The sequence below is a fragment of the Orbicella franksi genome, chromosome 7 (assembly GCF_964199315.1).
Source record: "Orbicella franksi chromosome 7, jaOrbFran1.1, whole genome shotgun sequence".
Taxonomy (NCBI): Eukaryota; Metazoa; Cnidaria; class Anthozoa; order Scleractinia; family Merulinidae; genus Orbicella; species Orbicella franksi.
In genome coordinates, this window is record NC_138151.1 from 14,028,825 (window position 1) to 14,043,824 (window position 15,000).

Sequence of the window (15,000 nt, forward strand, 5' to 3'; positions counted from 1 at the left end):
TAAGCTTGAGATAGGGGGTGTTTCTTTCTTGTGATTAGCACAAACTGTGTCCACGCGTAGAGAGTTTGAATTGCAGCATAATCAGCTATTCGCAAGGATTTAACCACTATGATGAAAAAGCCGAAAATCTTTCGGAACCCGTAAGGGTAATTGAAACATGTTTCGTATTCTCTCGTTTTCTTACCTTAACTAGTGAAGTATCCGAAAATTGCCACGCCAATTTAAAACTCAACCAAGAAACCTTTTTCAATGAGTAACTGAATGGAATATATGTAGTTTTACCGATTTAATTTCCACTGGATAATAGATGAGAGAAAATTTTCAGGCCTCAACTGGAAAAGGAATTCGAATTGAAGAAAAGGAATTAGATACACTCTTGCGTTACTTTTTGAGTAAATACGACCTAAAAGCTAAAAAAAATTACATGCTCCAATTAAACTCACTTCCATCAATGTTAAAGAAAAAAGGGAAAATTCTAAAATAAAAAACAGTATTAAAAATCACATTTTCCTCCATTATTACTATTTTATTATTATTATTATTATTATTATTATTATTATTATTATTATTATTATTATTACTATTATTGTTAGTTTTATTTTTTTAGCGGTTCCATTTCTGTTACCTCCACCCCAGCTAGACTGATCACAATAGACATCAATAACTTCCGCCTGATTACTCCAGATCTGGTAGAAACCATCCTCGGTGAAACCAGCGTTCAACAGCTCCGCACAGCTCTTGTACCCTGAAGTGAAATGCAAACATAAGCTATATCGCTGACACAGAAAAAGCTCCTTGAATAATCATCAGCGATAATCCTCAATGATGATTAAATTTATGTAATCATCAGTTTTAAATCGTCATTAGATACAAATCTCAGGGCATATTGAGTATCCTGCCGTTTACTAATAAATCATAAAAGTTTTACAAAGAGGCAGCAAGAGGTTTTTACTCTAGCTAGCAAATACTCTCGGAAGTCTCGTTTATGTCTTTTTTTTTTCACATGCAAAACATGACCTCCTGAAAGAATAGATTAGTCTCATTCTCCTGAAGACATCACGCCCACCGATCAAGCTGTAATGCATCCAAATTGCACGGTCATCCTTTTTTATGCGAACGAGATTTCCTGAAAGATACCTGAATTCTTGAACATGTTGACCTACCTCTAAAACAACACAGCAATATTTCCAGTAACGTTAAAGGCTAAATAGGGAACGAACCCGGAAACCCTAAAGTCTACTTACTTTTGTCGTCAGTACAGTGTTTTCCTCCGAAGCTAGAGGTGCAAGCGCATTTGAAATCGTAGTCTCCGTTAACTGGATAACAGGTCCCTCCGTTCTTGCATGGATGTAGCTCACAAGGGGCCTGGGAAGAGCCAATAGTATGTCAAATTACGTAGTGGCAAGATTTTACTAACATAAATCAACATGCATTGACATTGAAAATAGAAAGAGTGAGCACATTCAAATCAAAACATGATCTTTAATTTTAGGTTGGAAAATACTTGGAAAAAAAATGACAGTATAAGTATTGTTCAAAGGGCTTTTCATATTGATAGACACAACATACTGACATGGGGGATTGGTGAATTTTTAATTTCAAGCCACTCCCGAACCTCTAGTGTTCGTATTATTTAACTGAGGAAATAACTTAGCAAACAGCAGGCAATTTAATCGTTAATTTTTGATTTGTACTTCACGGCAAATAATTATATATAATTAATGCACACGCTGTCGTAATTTTCTCAGCTATGCAATACAAATGTTTTCCTTCCACACTACGTACGCCGGAGAAATTTAAAAAGGGAACAATCACAGGTGCAGCAGAAAAGTTTGAGTGCACCCTTGAGGGTTAGGGTTACTCGCATGATTATCAAGACTTCATCGTTTCGAACGTAGCTAATAGAGGGGAATGCTTACGAAACCCGACAAATTTCTTTGTTGTGTGTTTTTGTTCTCGTTTTCGGCCTTGACCGTGCACAAAACACAATAGGGACTTTAAGATATGGTACGGCTAGGCTGTAGTACGGCGGCAGATAGGTAAGATCACTTCCGGTGACGTCATGACGCGCGTACCAGTACGGCTTTCCCGCCGTAGCCTTGCTTTCTACTGCGGGAAAGTGCCTGGTTTCACGTACTCTTTACTACGTGAGTATAAGCCTGCTTTTTACTTCTCATTTTAATGCTTTTTGCACTGTTTGAACAGCCTAGTTTGTAGATAAAGTTCTCAATCATAAAAATCAGTTCTAAGATCATTGTTTCTTTGTCATTTGTACAGAAAATTTGAACGAATTTAACACCTACCGCGAGAGGATCAATTCAGTCATATTAGTATCGGGCCGAACAGCCGTTTATAAGAAAGCTTCGTGTGTTCTAATCTGGGCTATAATTGTTTATTACTGTTCAAAATGTGTTTTATTATAATCGAAAGTTTTGTATTTTCGGGCTCATCACGTAATCGTTGTACGAACAACCCGTCCATGTTGAAATCGAGCTTTTTTATATCGGAGTTTATATTTTTTTTTTTTGTGGTTGGAATTAGAAGCGGTTCTATCAAGTTCTAAAAGGCAAATCTGAGTTCTGGGAGATGTAAGACGAACACAGGAGAAGGAAATCATTGTCATTAATCAAGCCTATTTCGTGTGAAAGTAGAATGATCTCTGTTTTCCTTGAAAGTAGTCATTTTTGTAAAGACACGTAGAGACTGCACATACCGTTGCCGTACAGCAAAATCTTAATCATTTGAGTTTGGCGGGTAAAACAACGTTGTCAGCCTAGTCCATCACGGCCAAAGTAGCCGTAGTAGCACCTCGCCGTAGCGTATCTTAAAGTACCTTATTTGTTTACTCCGTACTGAGGAACTAACCAATAGAAACGTATTTTGGTTACGTAATTCATTTTTCCCTAAAACTATGTTTCGAAAACGTACTTCCGTCGTAGTTTTTAGAGAGAAATGGTTATGAAGCCCAACAAACATCAAAGGGGCAAACAAAGATGCCAAGATTTATGTGGGAAGGTCCACGACCGCGCACAGTCTTTTGTTTTGCGTTCATTTACTATGCATGAATTACGTAACCAAAACGTATCCATTGGTTAGTTCCTCAGTACTGAGTAAACAACTATAGGGAAGATCTCTGTTTACAAACATCGTTTTTGTTATTTAAATGTCCCAAACGTTAAACAAAAGAATCCTTTGCTTTATCAGCCAATAGTTCTCTGGTTGGCATATTGATAGCAATAGGTGACGTCACTGATATCTTTGCTATTATGTTTTTGTGCACTGTCAAGGCCAAAAAATATAACTAGCTAAGTCGGGTTGTCGGGTTTCATAACCATTCCCCTGTACGCCGCATTGTTGCAGCTCATAACATTTCACTCATAAACTGCGAGCTCTATGCTGTTTATCACGAAATTCAAAAATAAAAGCGTTTTCTAATAAAGGAATATTTGAAAATAAAGTTACCTCCGAGCGCTTTATCATGATCATTCTTTGCTCAATGGGTCCTCAATGAATCGTTGTTGATACATGCAAATTTGAGCTTTTTTCGTTTATGTGTGTTTGCTTTCTTTATTGCATACAAATCCCATTCGTAGAATTGAATGAAAGTGAGCGGTGAATTAGTCCTCGACGCATTAGATCTACTGGGAATGAGAACAAATCTTTAAAATTGTATTTTTCACGAAGGTTTGTGCGTTGTGAAAAAAAAAAAATTGAATTTAAAAACAATTCCTTCCACTTGAAAATTAGTGACAGTTTGTTTTTTTTCTAATATCTTAATTTAATAAAATTTTCAGCATCTCGAGATGACAGTTTTATCAGGCTTTATTTGTAAAGACTAAATAAACGCCGAGAACTTGGTTTTCAAATCTCAAAAATATATTGCCTTTTTTAGTCTTATGATGCAGCTGCAAATTTATTGGAAAAGATTGAAGGACTTCAGCTTCTTTACAGACACTCCTTTTCGCAGCTGGGCACTAAGTTAAGCCATACGTAGAAAAAAGTCTCCCAATTTAACTTTGCATTAAACTTGTCTTCCGTGAAAGAACTTTCTCAGCCATCGTTATCAGTATACTTCCAATGTTTTCAGCAAAACTTACTTAAACGGTCCAATTAGAATAGGAATGGAAATCGCACAAAAATAAGCTGTTTCTTAATTTCAATAATTTTACCTCAAGCCCAGAAGATAAACTTTGCGGGGAATAAGATATATAATATAATTAACTCATCTGGGTTGCTATATGATTACTCAACCAACGAAAAAGACAAAACTAAACTTTTCGTCACCATGATGCACTTACCGTAAAGCTGTGGTGATGGAAGTCCAAGCTTGCATTGAACAATTCCGACAAAAAAAGTTTGTCAGTATCCAAAAGTTGACAGAGAAATTTTCCATTTGCATCTGGAACTAGTCTGAAATTCAGTGATCGGCATTGAAAAGACTCTGTACACGCTGCAATGCAATCCTGCTCACCATAAACTGTGCGAGATTCGATCGGTGTGGAATTAAGTTTGTGATGCGGAAACGAAAAAAAGTTGCCGTAAACTAGAATTCCATCAGCGACATCAATGACACCTTTGAAGCTCAAAGATTGAGCCACGTATAACGACATACAAAGGGAATAAATGATGACAACGAGCAAAAAAATTAATTTGGACAACATTATGATTCTAAATGTGAACAAAATCGACTTCTGATCGCATGAAGTTGTACCACTCACGCATTAACAAATGTTTAGTGCATGTCTGCAAATCTACACGCATCGCCCGGAACATAGAATATTAAACCTCAAAAAGTGATTATCATAATTTAAGAAACTGAAAATATTTAAAACCGTAATTTAAAACTGCGTCAGCAAAGTTTAATTCAAGCTGGTTGGTTGTTTGTATACACTCATGTTTCTTTTCTAAGAATTTTTTTTTTCCGGCCGAAGCTGAATTAATGTTTTTATTTTTCCGCCGATTTTAGGCTGAAAATACTTTTGAGAATATTCTTTGATTATAGCGTATGACATTTCTGTTTTCGAATGTATTTGGTGTCTGGATGGTGAAGTGATTTGGAGCCACATATGATAACTTCTTGCAGAAATGTCATTATCATCGAACAAACGGCTAATGCTGTTTGGCTAGTTTTGCCGTTTAAAGGAAGAATTTTATACGGTCTAGTTTGGAACACATAATTGTATTTACAAAGTTTCAACACAAAATAATATTCGTGTCAAAATCTCAGCCTCGGGTTTATTTTAAATATATTCTTAAAATTTCACAAATTTCAGCGTCGATATTCTTATAAAATATGCTGATTCTTATGCTGATTCTTATAAGATTTAAGATTAAAGAAGATTATATAAAAGCGAGTATAGCTATTTTCCAAATTATTGCACCATCGGTTGCTAAGTTATTATCTATTATTTAAAAACGTTGCCATCTCGTAAGCATGAAGAAACTTTATCTTCGTTTTGTTCGATACGATAATTCAATTCAGTATAAAGTGAGGTAACGACTTTGTTTTCTGAGGGTAACAGTTGCTGGGTGTAAGAAAGAGATTTCCCGTGTTGGAAAACAGTTTTTGGACAGGTGGAATTAGAAGCATCCCAAATTATATTGACTTTGACAAATGGTAATTTCAACTCTGTTAATTTAATTAACGTCTGTGTCGATGAACCTACAGTGGAACCCCAGTAAAATTTTATAAACTGAATAATTCACACATTTATCTCCCGTGAAAACAACACCCTGTTGTTATTATCTGGTAAATAAATGATGTCGAAATTAAAGCTGGCTAATGACAAGAATAACTGACCTAACAGGTGCATGCCTTCTTCATACGCTGTACTTACCTGCCGTTTAGCACGCATATTGATACGAGAGTGAAAAATAAAAATAAAAATGCTATCATGGTATATTTTTATGGCTAATTTGTCCATTATGAGCTGAAAACGGAGAAGAAGAAAAGTTATGTGTAGATCGCTAGGGAGCCTAGTTTTCTTACTTAGTCCGTTCACTCCTTCGCTAGTAAGCAATTGCATTGCGTGCCGTAAACAAATAAACACGGCGTTGTTTCTAAAGTTGTAGCGGAATACTTCAGCCACGAGCCTTCTCCCCCCCCCCCCCCCCCCACCGTCAACATGACGTGTTTTATGACTCCATCCGTTCTTTATATAGTCATTTCTCCTATCACAAATTTTTAATGCTCTTGGCTTAGAAAGCTTTTTAACCCAAAATTAATGCACCATTACAAACTTGAGCAAATATTTAAATATTTCTTTGTGGTTGTTACCCACAAGTTTTCAATTGATGTTCAGTTTTTTAACTCTGGTTGTAAACTTTACTTGGATGTGCTCGGGTAAAACTGATAAGCTGAAAATAACTTTTCTGAGGATATTTAAAATGCCATTAATTTTAAGGAATAGAAATGGTGAAAAAGAAAAGAAATAAATACTTTACAAATATATATTTACAAGAGACGATGGTCACTTCATATTAATATTTCATTACATGAAAATCCCTCTGTAGAGCCATCAACCCAAGTTTTGTAGAAATGTCTTGTTAGATTTAATGAGTGCATCATTTTATTCTTCATCTAACTCTAATTTCTTTCTCTCATTTCAGTCATTTCTTAAAATTTAAGATTTCTCACAGACATGCATGCTTTAAGCCTTCTTTTTAATAGTTGCATAAATTGCTTCGTAGAGCAGAATTTAGACTTGTAGGCTTTTATATGCATACCGTAATTATAAACCCCCCCCCCGGGTTATAGGCCCATCTACCCGTAAACCAAATATATACCCCCCGGATATAGGCCCTCCTGTAGCTTTCCTTGTTTCTAAATTCGTTTTATTATAATGTTTTTTAAAAGCTTAATTACCAGTAAATGAAAAACCTATTTCGATCAACATGTGCAGCTATAGCTCGTTTGGAAACGGTTTTTTATTTCGTTTATAAGCTCCCCACCCCCCGGTCCGAATATAAGCCCCTCCTTTTACAAGCCCATTCAAAACCCCTTACTAAGTAGTATAAGTCCAGGGCTTACTGCGAGCGGCAGTTTACGGTAGTCGTTTAATTGTTCATATGATCTTGGGTCATCATTCAGATCATTTCGTTGGATTCATAATCCCATTTTCATATCTATAAAAGTATTTAAGTAAGATTTTCAAGACAATCATAGAGTGCAAGTTAAATTCAATTCCATACGATAGGTTGTCCACTAGATCTCTTTTTTAAACGGCGGAGGAAAACCACGGAATAACCCACGAAACACCTTCACTGAGTGAATCGCCAGCTTTCCTATAGATCGTTTTCATGTGACGTCTAGTTACGTCATTTTCTAAAATCGACAACTAAAGAGCCACCAAATTTTTTATCCCCATCAGGCATAAGAGGGGGTAAATTTATATCTGTTTACAATGTTACAGCTCAATATATAGTGTGCTTCGTTTGAAAATCAGCGTATTTTGAATTTCAGAGTTATGGCGGTGCGTGGCGCAAAGCTACAGTCGCATTTGTCGAAAAATATATACCTATCTCATGATTTTTTATAGCTTTTTTAGAAGTTAGATCATTAGGAAAAGTGCTTATGTAAATGTTTGTTTGTTCAATTCAGATAATCAGTCGCCTAGATGGCCAAAGTAAGTTCCAGATGTTTACACTATTTTCCGGCCGCCATATTGGTGCACCACAGAGGTACTGGGCTCTGTAAATTTCTGCGAAACATTTCGACAAATATCTGCAGTCTGGGAAAACGCACAAACCTAAAACTTGGAGAAGTGTCTTCTCTATTTCCTATAAGATCACAATTTCTTGACTTTATCCACTGAATGGTTTTCGATTTATGGTCATTTATCTTTTTATTGCGTGACTGTGAAAGAGATCTATTGTAAACGAAATGTGTCCACCGAGTGTGCTTTTCGAACGACAGGTAATCAAGACAAGAAGTAAATATATATATAGCCCGGTAAAATGCCCCTGTTCTCATTATCTCTAAATTTAATTTTCAGTCAGTTCTTCTAAGGAGCTGCCAATGAATTACAATTTTCCCGCGCAATTTTACTGTCAGCGGTAAACTTGATTTGGATCATGTGATCAATGCCCGCCAAAACAGAATCGTTCTTCGAAGTTCGCTTCGAAGGAAACCTGCAATTGGTGTACTCGTGTTTTATGCTTTTATTTTCAGTTTTTATGACCTTTTATGAAAGAAATCCGTCTTTTCATATATCCCAGGTGAGTAAAGATGTTTTCTTGACAGAATAGGAACTCAAACAAATGCCTAAAGTTGTACATATTTCAGCTAATAAGAGGTCGTCGCTTTTGGCTGAGATGTCCATGATGTTGATAAGCTCAAAACGAGCGTTTAATTTCTTCAACGTTTTCGCCACTCTCGGTGTTATTATTACCCTATGGTGCCCAAGTTGTGTTAAGACATGCAATACGGAAACTGTAGGGAATTCTGCCTTTCGAGCAATAACGCCGAGATAGGCTAGGTGTGCATGTTCTTCAATGGGCACACTGTTTCGTGTGATGTTCTCACATCATGGTGCATGTACACGTATGATTAATCTTAAATGTTTTAAACTGTATTTAACTTAAGTTCAAGTCATATAAGCTTATAAGCTAATGTATACCGCATTTATCACTAATCATAACTTTCTGCCGTATTGTAAGTGAAATTTTGCGTATAAACTTAATAATAAATTGTTTCTTTATACCTGCATGTGGGCTTCCATGGTGAAGAAATATAAACTTAATTATAGCTGTATAATAAGACTAAGCTTATATGTAAGCATTTAGCAACAGTACATGTGATTAGATTGTAGAATACTACTTTTATTTTATGTACATGTTTGATACATTAATTCAATCCAGTTGAAGGAGTGTTTTTTTCATCAATCTCCTATAATTATATTGTGTTGCCTAGAAAATACAAGTATTCCTAACACCATATCCCTCCTGTGGAAGATGGTTAGGTTTCAACTCCTACCCCTCTGGAAATTTTTTATTTACTTTGTACTTCCACTGAAAATTTTTGACTTAGAAAACCCCCTCCCCTATGTTTGTTGTAAGCTGGGCTAGCTCCTGTAGGTGACCATCTTTCGCTTACAATTGTAGTGGCCGCTAACCGGAACTATTATTATAAGCGGCCAGCTCCAGTTACAGACAGCTTTTTCTCGTCCTGAGGGTGTCTGCTTACTAGGGCGTCCACCATAATGTAGAATCAATATATTGTTAGTGATAAATTATCATGAAACTGCAAACAGAGATAAGCTCTAACTTTATGGGCAACTAAGCTCAAATGCAGGTTTTACCCTTAAGTTTACTCATGATACAGTGTACTGAAGGCCAAAGCCCAGGGATGTTTCACTGTTAGTGTTTTATTTTTTAGTATAAATGATGCCTGTTGTGCAACCTGATGAAGAAGAGGCTAGTGGAAGCAGTGCAGCGCCTAGCCCCTCTGTGGGTACACCATCTCCAACTAAGAGCAAGGTACAGAACTAATACCACAATGCCATGCTTCAAATAATAGTACAACTGCATGTATAGTAATAGAATTGGGGTAGATTTAAATGAATTGGTAGGTTAATGAACAATATTTTTCGACAGTCCGGCTCATCACCAAGACGTAGTGGCAGAAAGGTAAAACAGCGGATCTTATATGGTCACCAGCGTCTGCCTGGTGAAGCGCAATTGACACCACAGCAGTCTCAAGTTAAGAAGACAAAGAGAACCCCAGAGAGTGGCTCAGATGATGAGGAAGAAGAAACAGGAGAAGCTGGGTAATGAAAAAAATTGTAAATGGTTGACATCTTGTAAAACAGTGTATCAAGTGAGAATGAGGTTTTGGTACCTCACTGGTTTGCCTGTATTTGGTGTAACTTACAGAAAATATGCAGCATTTGTTTGTTGTATTATGATTACATACAGCCATGTAAAAGTAAAATATTTTGATTTCGCTTCATTTGCTTTCTTTAGAGAACAGTCCTCTGTAAATAAATCAAGTGATGACAGCGACTTGGAAACTCCAGTTCAGGCTCCCACACCAGGAAGAGGAAGGAAAAGAGCTGCAGGAATATTTAAAGCCACTCCGGTACATTTATGTGTATTCCCCTAGTATGATAACATATGACCTGCGACAAAAGAACACGATTTGTACCTGTTTTGGAAGTCCTGGAGTAAGAAAACAAAAGAAAAGTCTCAAAAAGAAAATTTGGTACCTGTACATGTACCTGAAAGTCATTGAATTAGACATTTCTGTCAATTGTTTGTAATTCTATAAATATTTTTCAGGTAGAGTAAACAAGTTGGAAGTGTTCTAGATGTATTTTAAGCTGTTCGGATCAGTATTCTGTAATTTTGTAAAAGAAATAGGAGTTCAAACAGTTCAAATTTGAACTTTTACACTGTGTGTGTTGGTAAAATGCATGTAATTTTAATATCAGTCTGCTTAAAATTAATAATTATCTATTAATAATTTATTTGTTGGTTTATTCTTTTTTGCAGGCAGCCAAAAAGGCTAAGTCTAAACAGCCTTCTGCTCGAAAGTCATCTCAAAAGAGATCAAGGAAGTCTAAAGGGGGTTCAGATGCAGACGAGAGTCAAGGAACCTTGTTTGACATTGTTAAAGCTGGAAAGGGAGCTCTCAGGGTATGTTGTATTGTGCAAGGCAGCCGTTAATAAAGACCAGTGAGAACTATACAATGGATATCTGAGGCACACTGTTTTACATGAAGCGATTGAAGGCTGTTTTCAGGAGAAGTTGACTGACCTGAAGGTTATTATCGAAAAATTTAAATGTTTAATTAAATTCATGTCACTACCTGGTGTAAACCAGATGTTACAGTGGCTGTGCACAGAGGCACAGTAAGTGCATCTACCAAATAGGTCCTTGTCAACGTTTGAAAATCCAAAATTAAATCAATGATGTGGGTGCTACTAAAATGAAATCGTTAATTGGCAGTCAAAAAATTTAATGCAGTTTTGTCCTTGTTCCAGGCTGTTGTTGATGACTGGATTGAGAGCTATAATTCAGACAGAGAAAATGCTATGGTGGACCTCATCCAGTTTTTTGTCCAGTGTTGTGGTTGCAAAGGTTTGTTTTGAATTCAAACAAGTTTTATCTTGGCGTGCTAGACGTGGCTTATTTCTGAGTTATTTCCATTAAACACAGGGGTATACTGTAAAAAGGTTACATAAAGCAACATTATTAGAAGATGAAAATTTTTGGCCTGAAAATTATTAAAATGCAGCAGTAGCAGACAAGTTTAATTTCATTTTTATCTTTATAATTTAGCAGTTTCCTTTTTCTCCCTCCCTTTACAGGAACTGTAACTCCTAAAATGTTGGAGGAAGAAGAAAGTGTTAATGCAATCCGTCAACTCACAGAGCAATTTGATGAGGTCAGATCTTTTACGGAGAAATACACTTAAACTTGAGCGATAATCTGTTGTGCATACATGTGCATGCAGGCTCCAAGGAAGTTAGCAGGGCTGGACACTAACTTTTCAACTTACTAGCCAAGCATTGTGGTTGGCTACCTAATTACATGAAATTTTCGTGACACGTTTATTTCGTGATTTGGGGGTACACATTTTTCGCGACACTTAAATTAGGTGATTTTCCAAAAAAATGTATTTTGAATCACTTTAACTTTGCGTTTTTGAGTAATAAAAAATTTATTTCCTTGGCAATGTTACTTAAACATGTCTTTGAATTTAGTAAACTGACTCTATCAAAGGTACAATAACGTCAAAAGTAACAAAACACAATGGCGGTACTATATGTCAACAGTAACATAATGTATGTTTCCGATACTTATTATTCGCATCACTTTAACTTTGCGACTTTTTCTTTAAATCGCGAAATTTGCAAAATTAACCTGTCGCGAAAATTTCAGGTAGGTCCAATAACAACAGAATTACTAGCAAGACCTGAAAGCACAACACAAGTGACTCTCTTTAATACATAATGTTGGTAATTATACTGTACTTAAACTAGTTTTAAAAAAGTTCCAGTTCCTGAAAAGACTTTAAGGACTCTGTTTTTCTCTGAGACTTCCCTGGAAAAATATCAAGATCCCCAAGACGTCACTGTAAAAACTGTGGAGACTTCTTCACAGACAGGCGCCGTAGAAATGTTTCAAAAGCAAAACAACTATCTGAACAATACTGTAAACTGTCGTTGGTGAAATTCGACTGCTAAAAACGGCTGGTTTAAATATCGAAAGAATTAAATCTTTCTCATCTAATTATTTCTGTAGTGGTAAGTTTGTAAGTATACATACAACAACAAATCACCCATGTATTGTTACGCTAAATGAAATGTTATCCCTTTACAGTTCGCACTGTTTTGCACATGAAAAAATGTCATAACAAAAAAGAGCATTGATGTGTGCTTTCAGAAAATGCTGTCTTGTTTGTCAAATGTTTCTTTCAACAAAAGTAACATGTTCAGTTCCCTGTTTACCTACCACCCAGCAAAAAGTAGACAAACTTGAATTTGCATACATGTACGTGCTGTACAGCACATGCCTGGTACCATGATATGTCCACAATGAAACTCTGACCTTGTTTCTGAGAAAAGTGTAAATTTTGTGTTTGTCTTCCTTGAAGGAGACAGAAACTAGTTCAGCCGATTTCATTTTGTTGACTAGCCAAAGTGCCTAGAGGAAATCAACAACCTACTAGCCAAAACTAAATTTCTGTAGTCTGTGGCTAGTTGGCTACCATTAGTGTTGAGCCCTGGTTAGCCACAGTGAAGTCTTCTTTTCCCCCTGATATGTACTGTACAAAGATGACCAACTTTCTGTTATATGCATCTTGATTTATATTCAAAATTACTTGTAAGTTCAAGGTTGCCACATTAAAACACCATGTATTTTCAGTGACTATGACAGTGGCACAGCTGACTAACATTTCTTTTATTCTTAACAGGACAGCCATGAATATCCTCTCATTATGACAGGTCAGCCGTACAAAAAGTTCAGAGTAAGTACTGTTCATTAGCTTCTGATGTTCAGATATTGTAAAATTTTGATAAGAAGCCTTCCCCCTTGAAAAACCCTTTCTACATATGTAGGAATTGAACCCCTACCCCCCCTATAGGCTTAGATGCAAAAATTGTAATAATAACAATAGTACCCTCTCTTGACTCCACCATCTTCCCCCCTGGACAAAACCGTCACATGTAAGGTCTAAGGCCAGGGCATGAAAAACGTATTCATAACAGTTTATGGTAAATTGAGCTACCGTAGTCTACTTCCTTGTCGTTAAAACCACATACCAAGTGGAGTTTCTTTACAGTAGAATCTCAATATCTTGTACTTGGTTATCTCGAAGTCCTCTGTGTCTCAAACACAAATCATTTTCCCTTGGGAAGACTTTTTCATTTACTTAGTATATTCTATCTTGAACCCCCAACATCCCAAACTACACTTTTTGTTTCCCCTAAGAGTTTTAGACAGTGGGTTTCAACTGTTAATATTTCAATATCTTGACTGTTTGCATTGATGAAACTTTTCTATTAAACCTCTTACCAGGAGTTTTCGTGTTCTGTTATCAGGTGAACTTTGTAGACTTTGTAGATTCGCTGATTCAGCAGTGTCAACACAGCATAATCTATGACGAGTACATGTTGGACACATTGGTGTCCTGGCTGATCAGATTGTCTGACTCACAAGTCCGTGCCTTCAGACACACAAGCACACTAGCTGGTAAGAATTTAACTGTGGGCTGTGTACACTTGAAGGGAGTGTTTACAGCTAGTCATTGCAATGTTAGGAATAAGGAATCATGTGTACAGGCAACTGCAGTCTAGTGTTGATTGATACACTCGACCCTTGCTCAGCATCTTGATCGACACATAACATTTCGACATTTCGACATTTCAATCAATACTCGGTCAACACTAGACTGAAACTCGATTGACACTTGATTGACAGTTGGTTGATAGATGGCTGAGTGTAGGCCAACTCATATGTATTGATCAAAACTCGATGGCATGTGTGTAAAATTTTGTCAACTTGCGCGTGACTGTCCTCTGAGTAGTTGATTGAGTGTTGACCAAGTATTGAACAAGATGTCGATTGAGTATCAATCCACACTTGACCACGGATGCCTATATTACACATGATCTGGTATAAGCTGGGTGGTGGTGTGAGTGTTTTTAGTTAACTTTGGTTTTTTGTAATATTTGGTATTGCAACTTCTGGCTTCCCTAGATGTGACACTTAGTAGTCAATCACAGGTTCCCCCCTCCTCCCTTGCCAGTATTTTTGTTAGGTTATGATGAGTGCACCTTCCCACTGAGGTATACAGTTGAATCTCCACTAATAGCTGCCTCTCTACAATGGCCACTTTTTTATGTCCCAGTGGATTTTAACCTCTCTGCTGCCACCCTCCACAATGGCAACTGCCACTAAGACTAACTGCCAAAATAACCTTTCGACAATGGCCAGTTAATCAGCAACTTACGAACAGCGTATACAAACCCCAACTTTTACAGGAAAAGGTCATGAAGCTTGATCTGCGCAATGGGTTGTTAGTGTCTGTTTTAGTTTGGTTTCTGTTTCCTCTCTGCTGCCACCCTCCACAACAGCAACTGCCACTAAAGCACGTCCTAACTGCCAAAATAACCTCTCAACAATGGTCAGTTAATCAGTGAGTGATGAACAGGTATATGATCCCCAACTTTATAGGAAAAGGTCATGAAACTTGATCTGTTCGATGACTCGTTAGTGTCTGTTTTAGCTTGGTTTCTGTTTCTGACCTGTACATGCACCTTAGGCAAGCTGTTACTAGGATGTACATGTGCTAGCCTGAGCTTCAGGACAGTTATTTTCTCCAGACTGAAAATAAGTTTCTCACTACAATAATTAAGTAAAACTTAGAATAGAAACAATAATTTGATCTCTTACAGTACTGTGCTTCTGTTATTTGAATTTTCTCAAATATTACCCCAAAGGAACTTTTCTTGCCCATTTGGCAAGTGAAAAATAGAGATTACTGGCCTGAC

At 36.8% G+C, this 15,000-nt stretch overlaps 2 protein-coding genes across 3 annotated transcripts in view; one reads left to right on the top strand and one right to left on the bottom strand.

The window, feature by feature from the left end:
- The window catches only part of LOC145492126 (uncharacterized), a 9,522-nt gene extending 4,776 nt beyond the window's left edge, over nucleotides 1-4,746 (bottom strand). Inside the window, exons 1-3 of the mRNA XM_081471463.1 lie at nucleotides 4,299-4,746; nucleotides 1,245-1,365; nucleotides 626-745 (exon numbers count right to left, since the gene is read on the bottom strand). Coding sequence (XP_081327589.1) covers nucleotides 626-745; nucleotides 1,245-1,365; nucleotides 4,299-4,661 — 604 coding nt within the window. The 5' untranslated portion in view covers nucleotides 4,662-4,746. The remainder of the gene's footprint in view (nucleotides 1-625; nucleotides 746-1,244; nucleotides 1,366-4,298) is intronic.
- A 2,791-nt stretch (nucleotides 4,747-7,537) lies between these two features.
- LOC145492121 (cohesin subunit SA-2-like) overlaps nucleotides 7,538-15,000 on the top strand; it is a 37,702-nt gene continuing 30,239 nt past the window's right edge. Inside the window, exons 1-9 of one of the 2 annotated variants that reach the window (XM_081471458.1) lie at nucleotides 7,538-8,217; nucleotides 9,377-9,477; nucleotides 9,595-9,767; nucleotides 9,964-10,078; nucleotides 10,492-10,635; nucleotides 10,984-11,080; nucleotides 11,311-11,387; nucleotides 12,921-12,974; nucleotides 13,549-13,699. In XM_081471458.1, the coding sequence (XP_081327584.1) occupies nucleotides 9,382-9,477; nucleotides 9,595-9,767; nucleotides 9,964-10,078; nucleotides 10,492-10,635; nucleotides 10,984-11,080; nucleotides 11,311-11,387; nucleotides 12,921-12,974; nucleotides 13,549-13,699 (907 nt within the window). In that variant the 5' untranslated portion in view covers nucleotides 7,538-8,217; nucleotides 9,377-9,381. The remainder of the gene's footprint in view (nucleotides 8,218-9,376; nucleotides 9,478-9,594; nucleotides 9,768-9,963; nucleotides 10,079-10,491; nucleotides 10,636-10,983; nucleotides 11,081-11,310; nucleotides 11,388-12,920; nucleotides 12,975-13,548; nucleotides 13,700-15,000) is intronic. The other variant, XM_081471457.1, reaches the window with a different exon arrangement.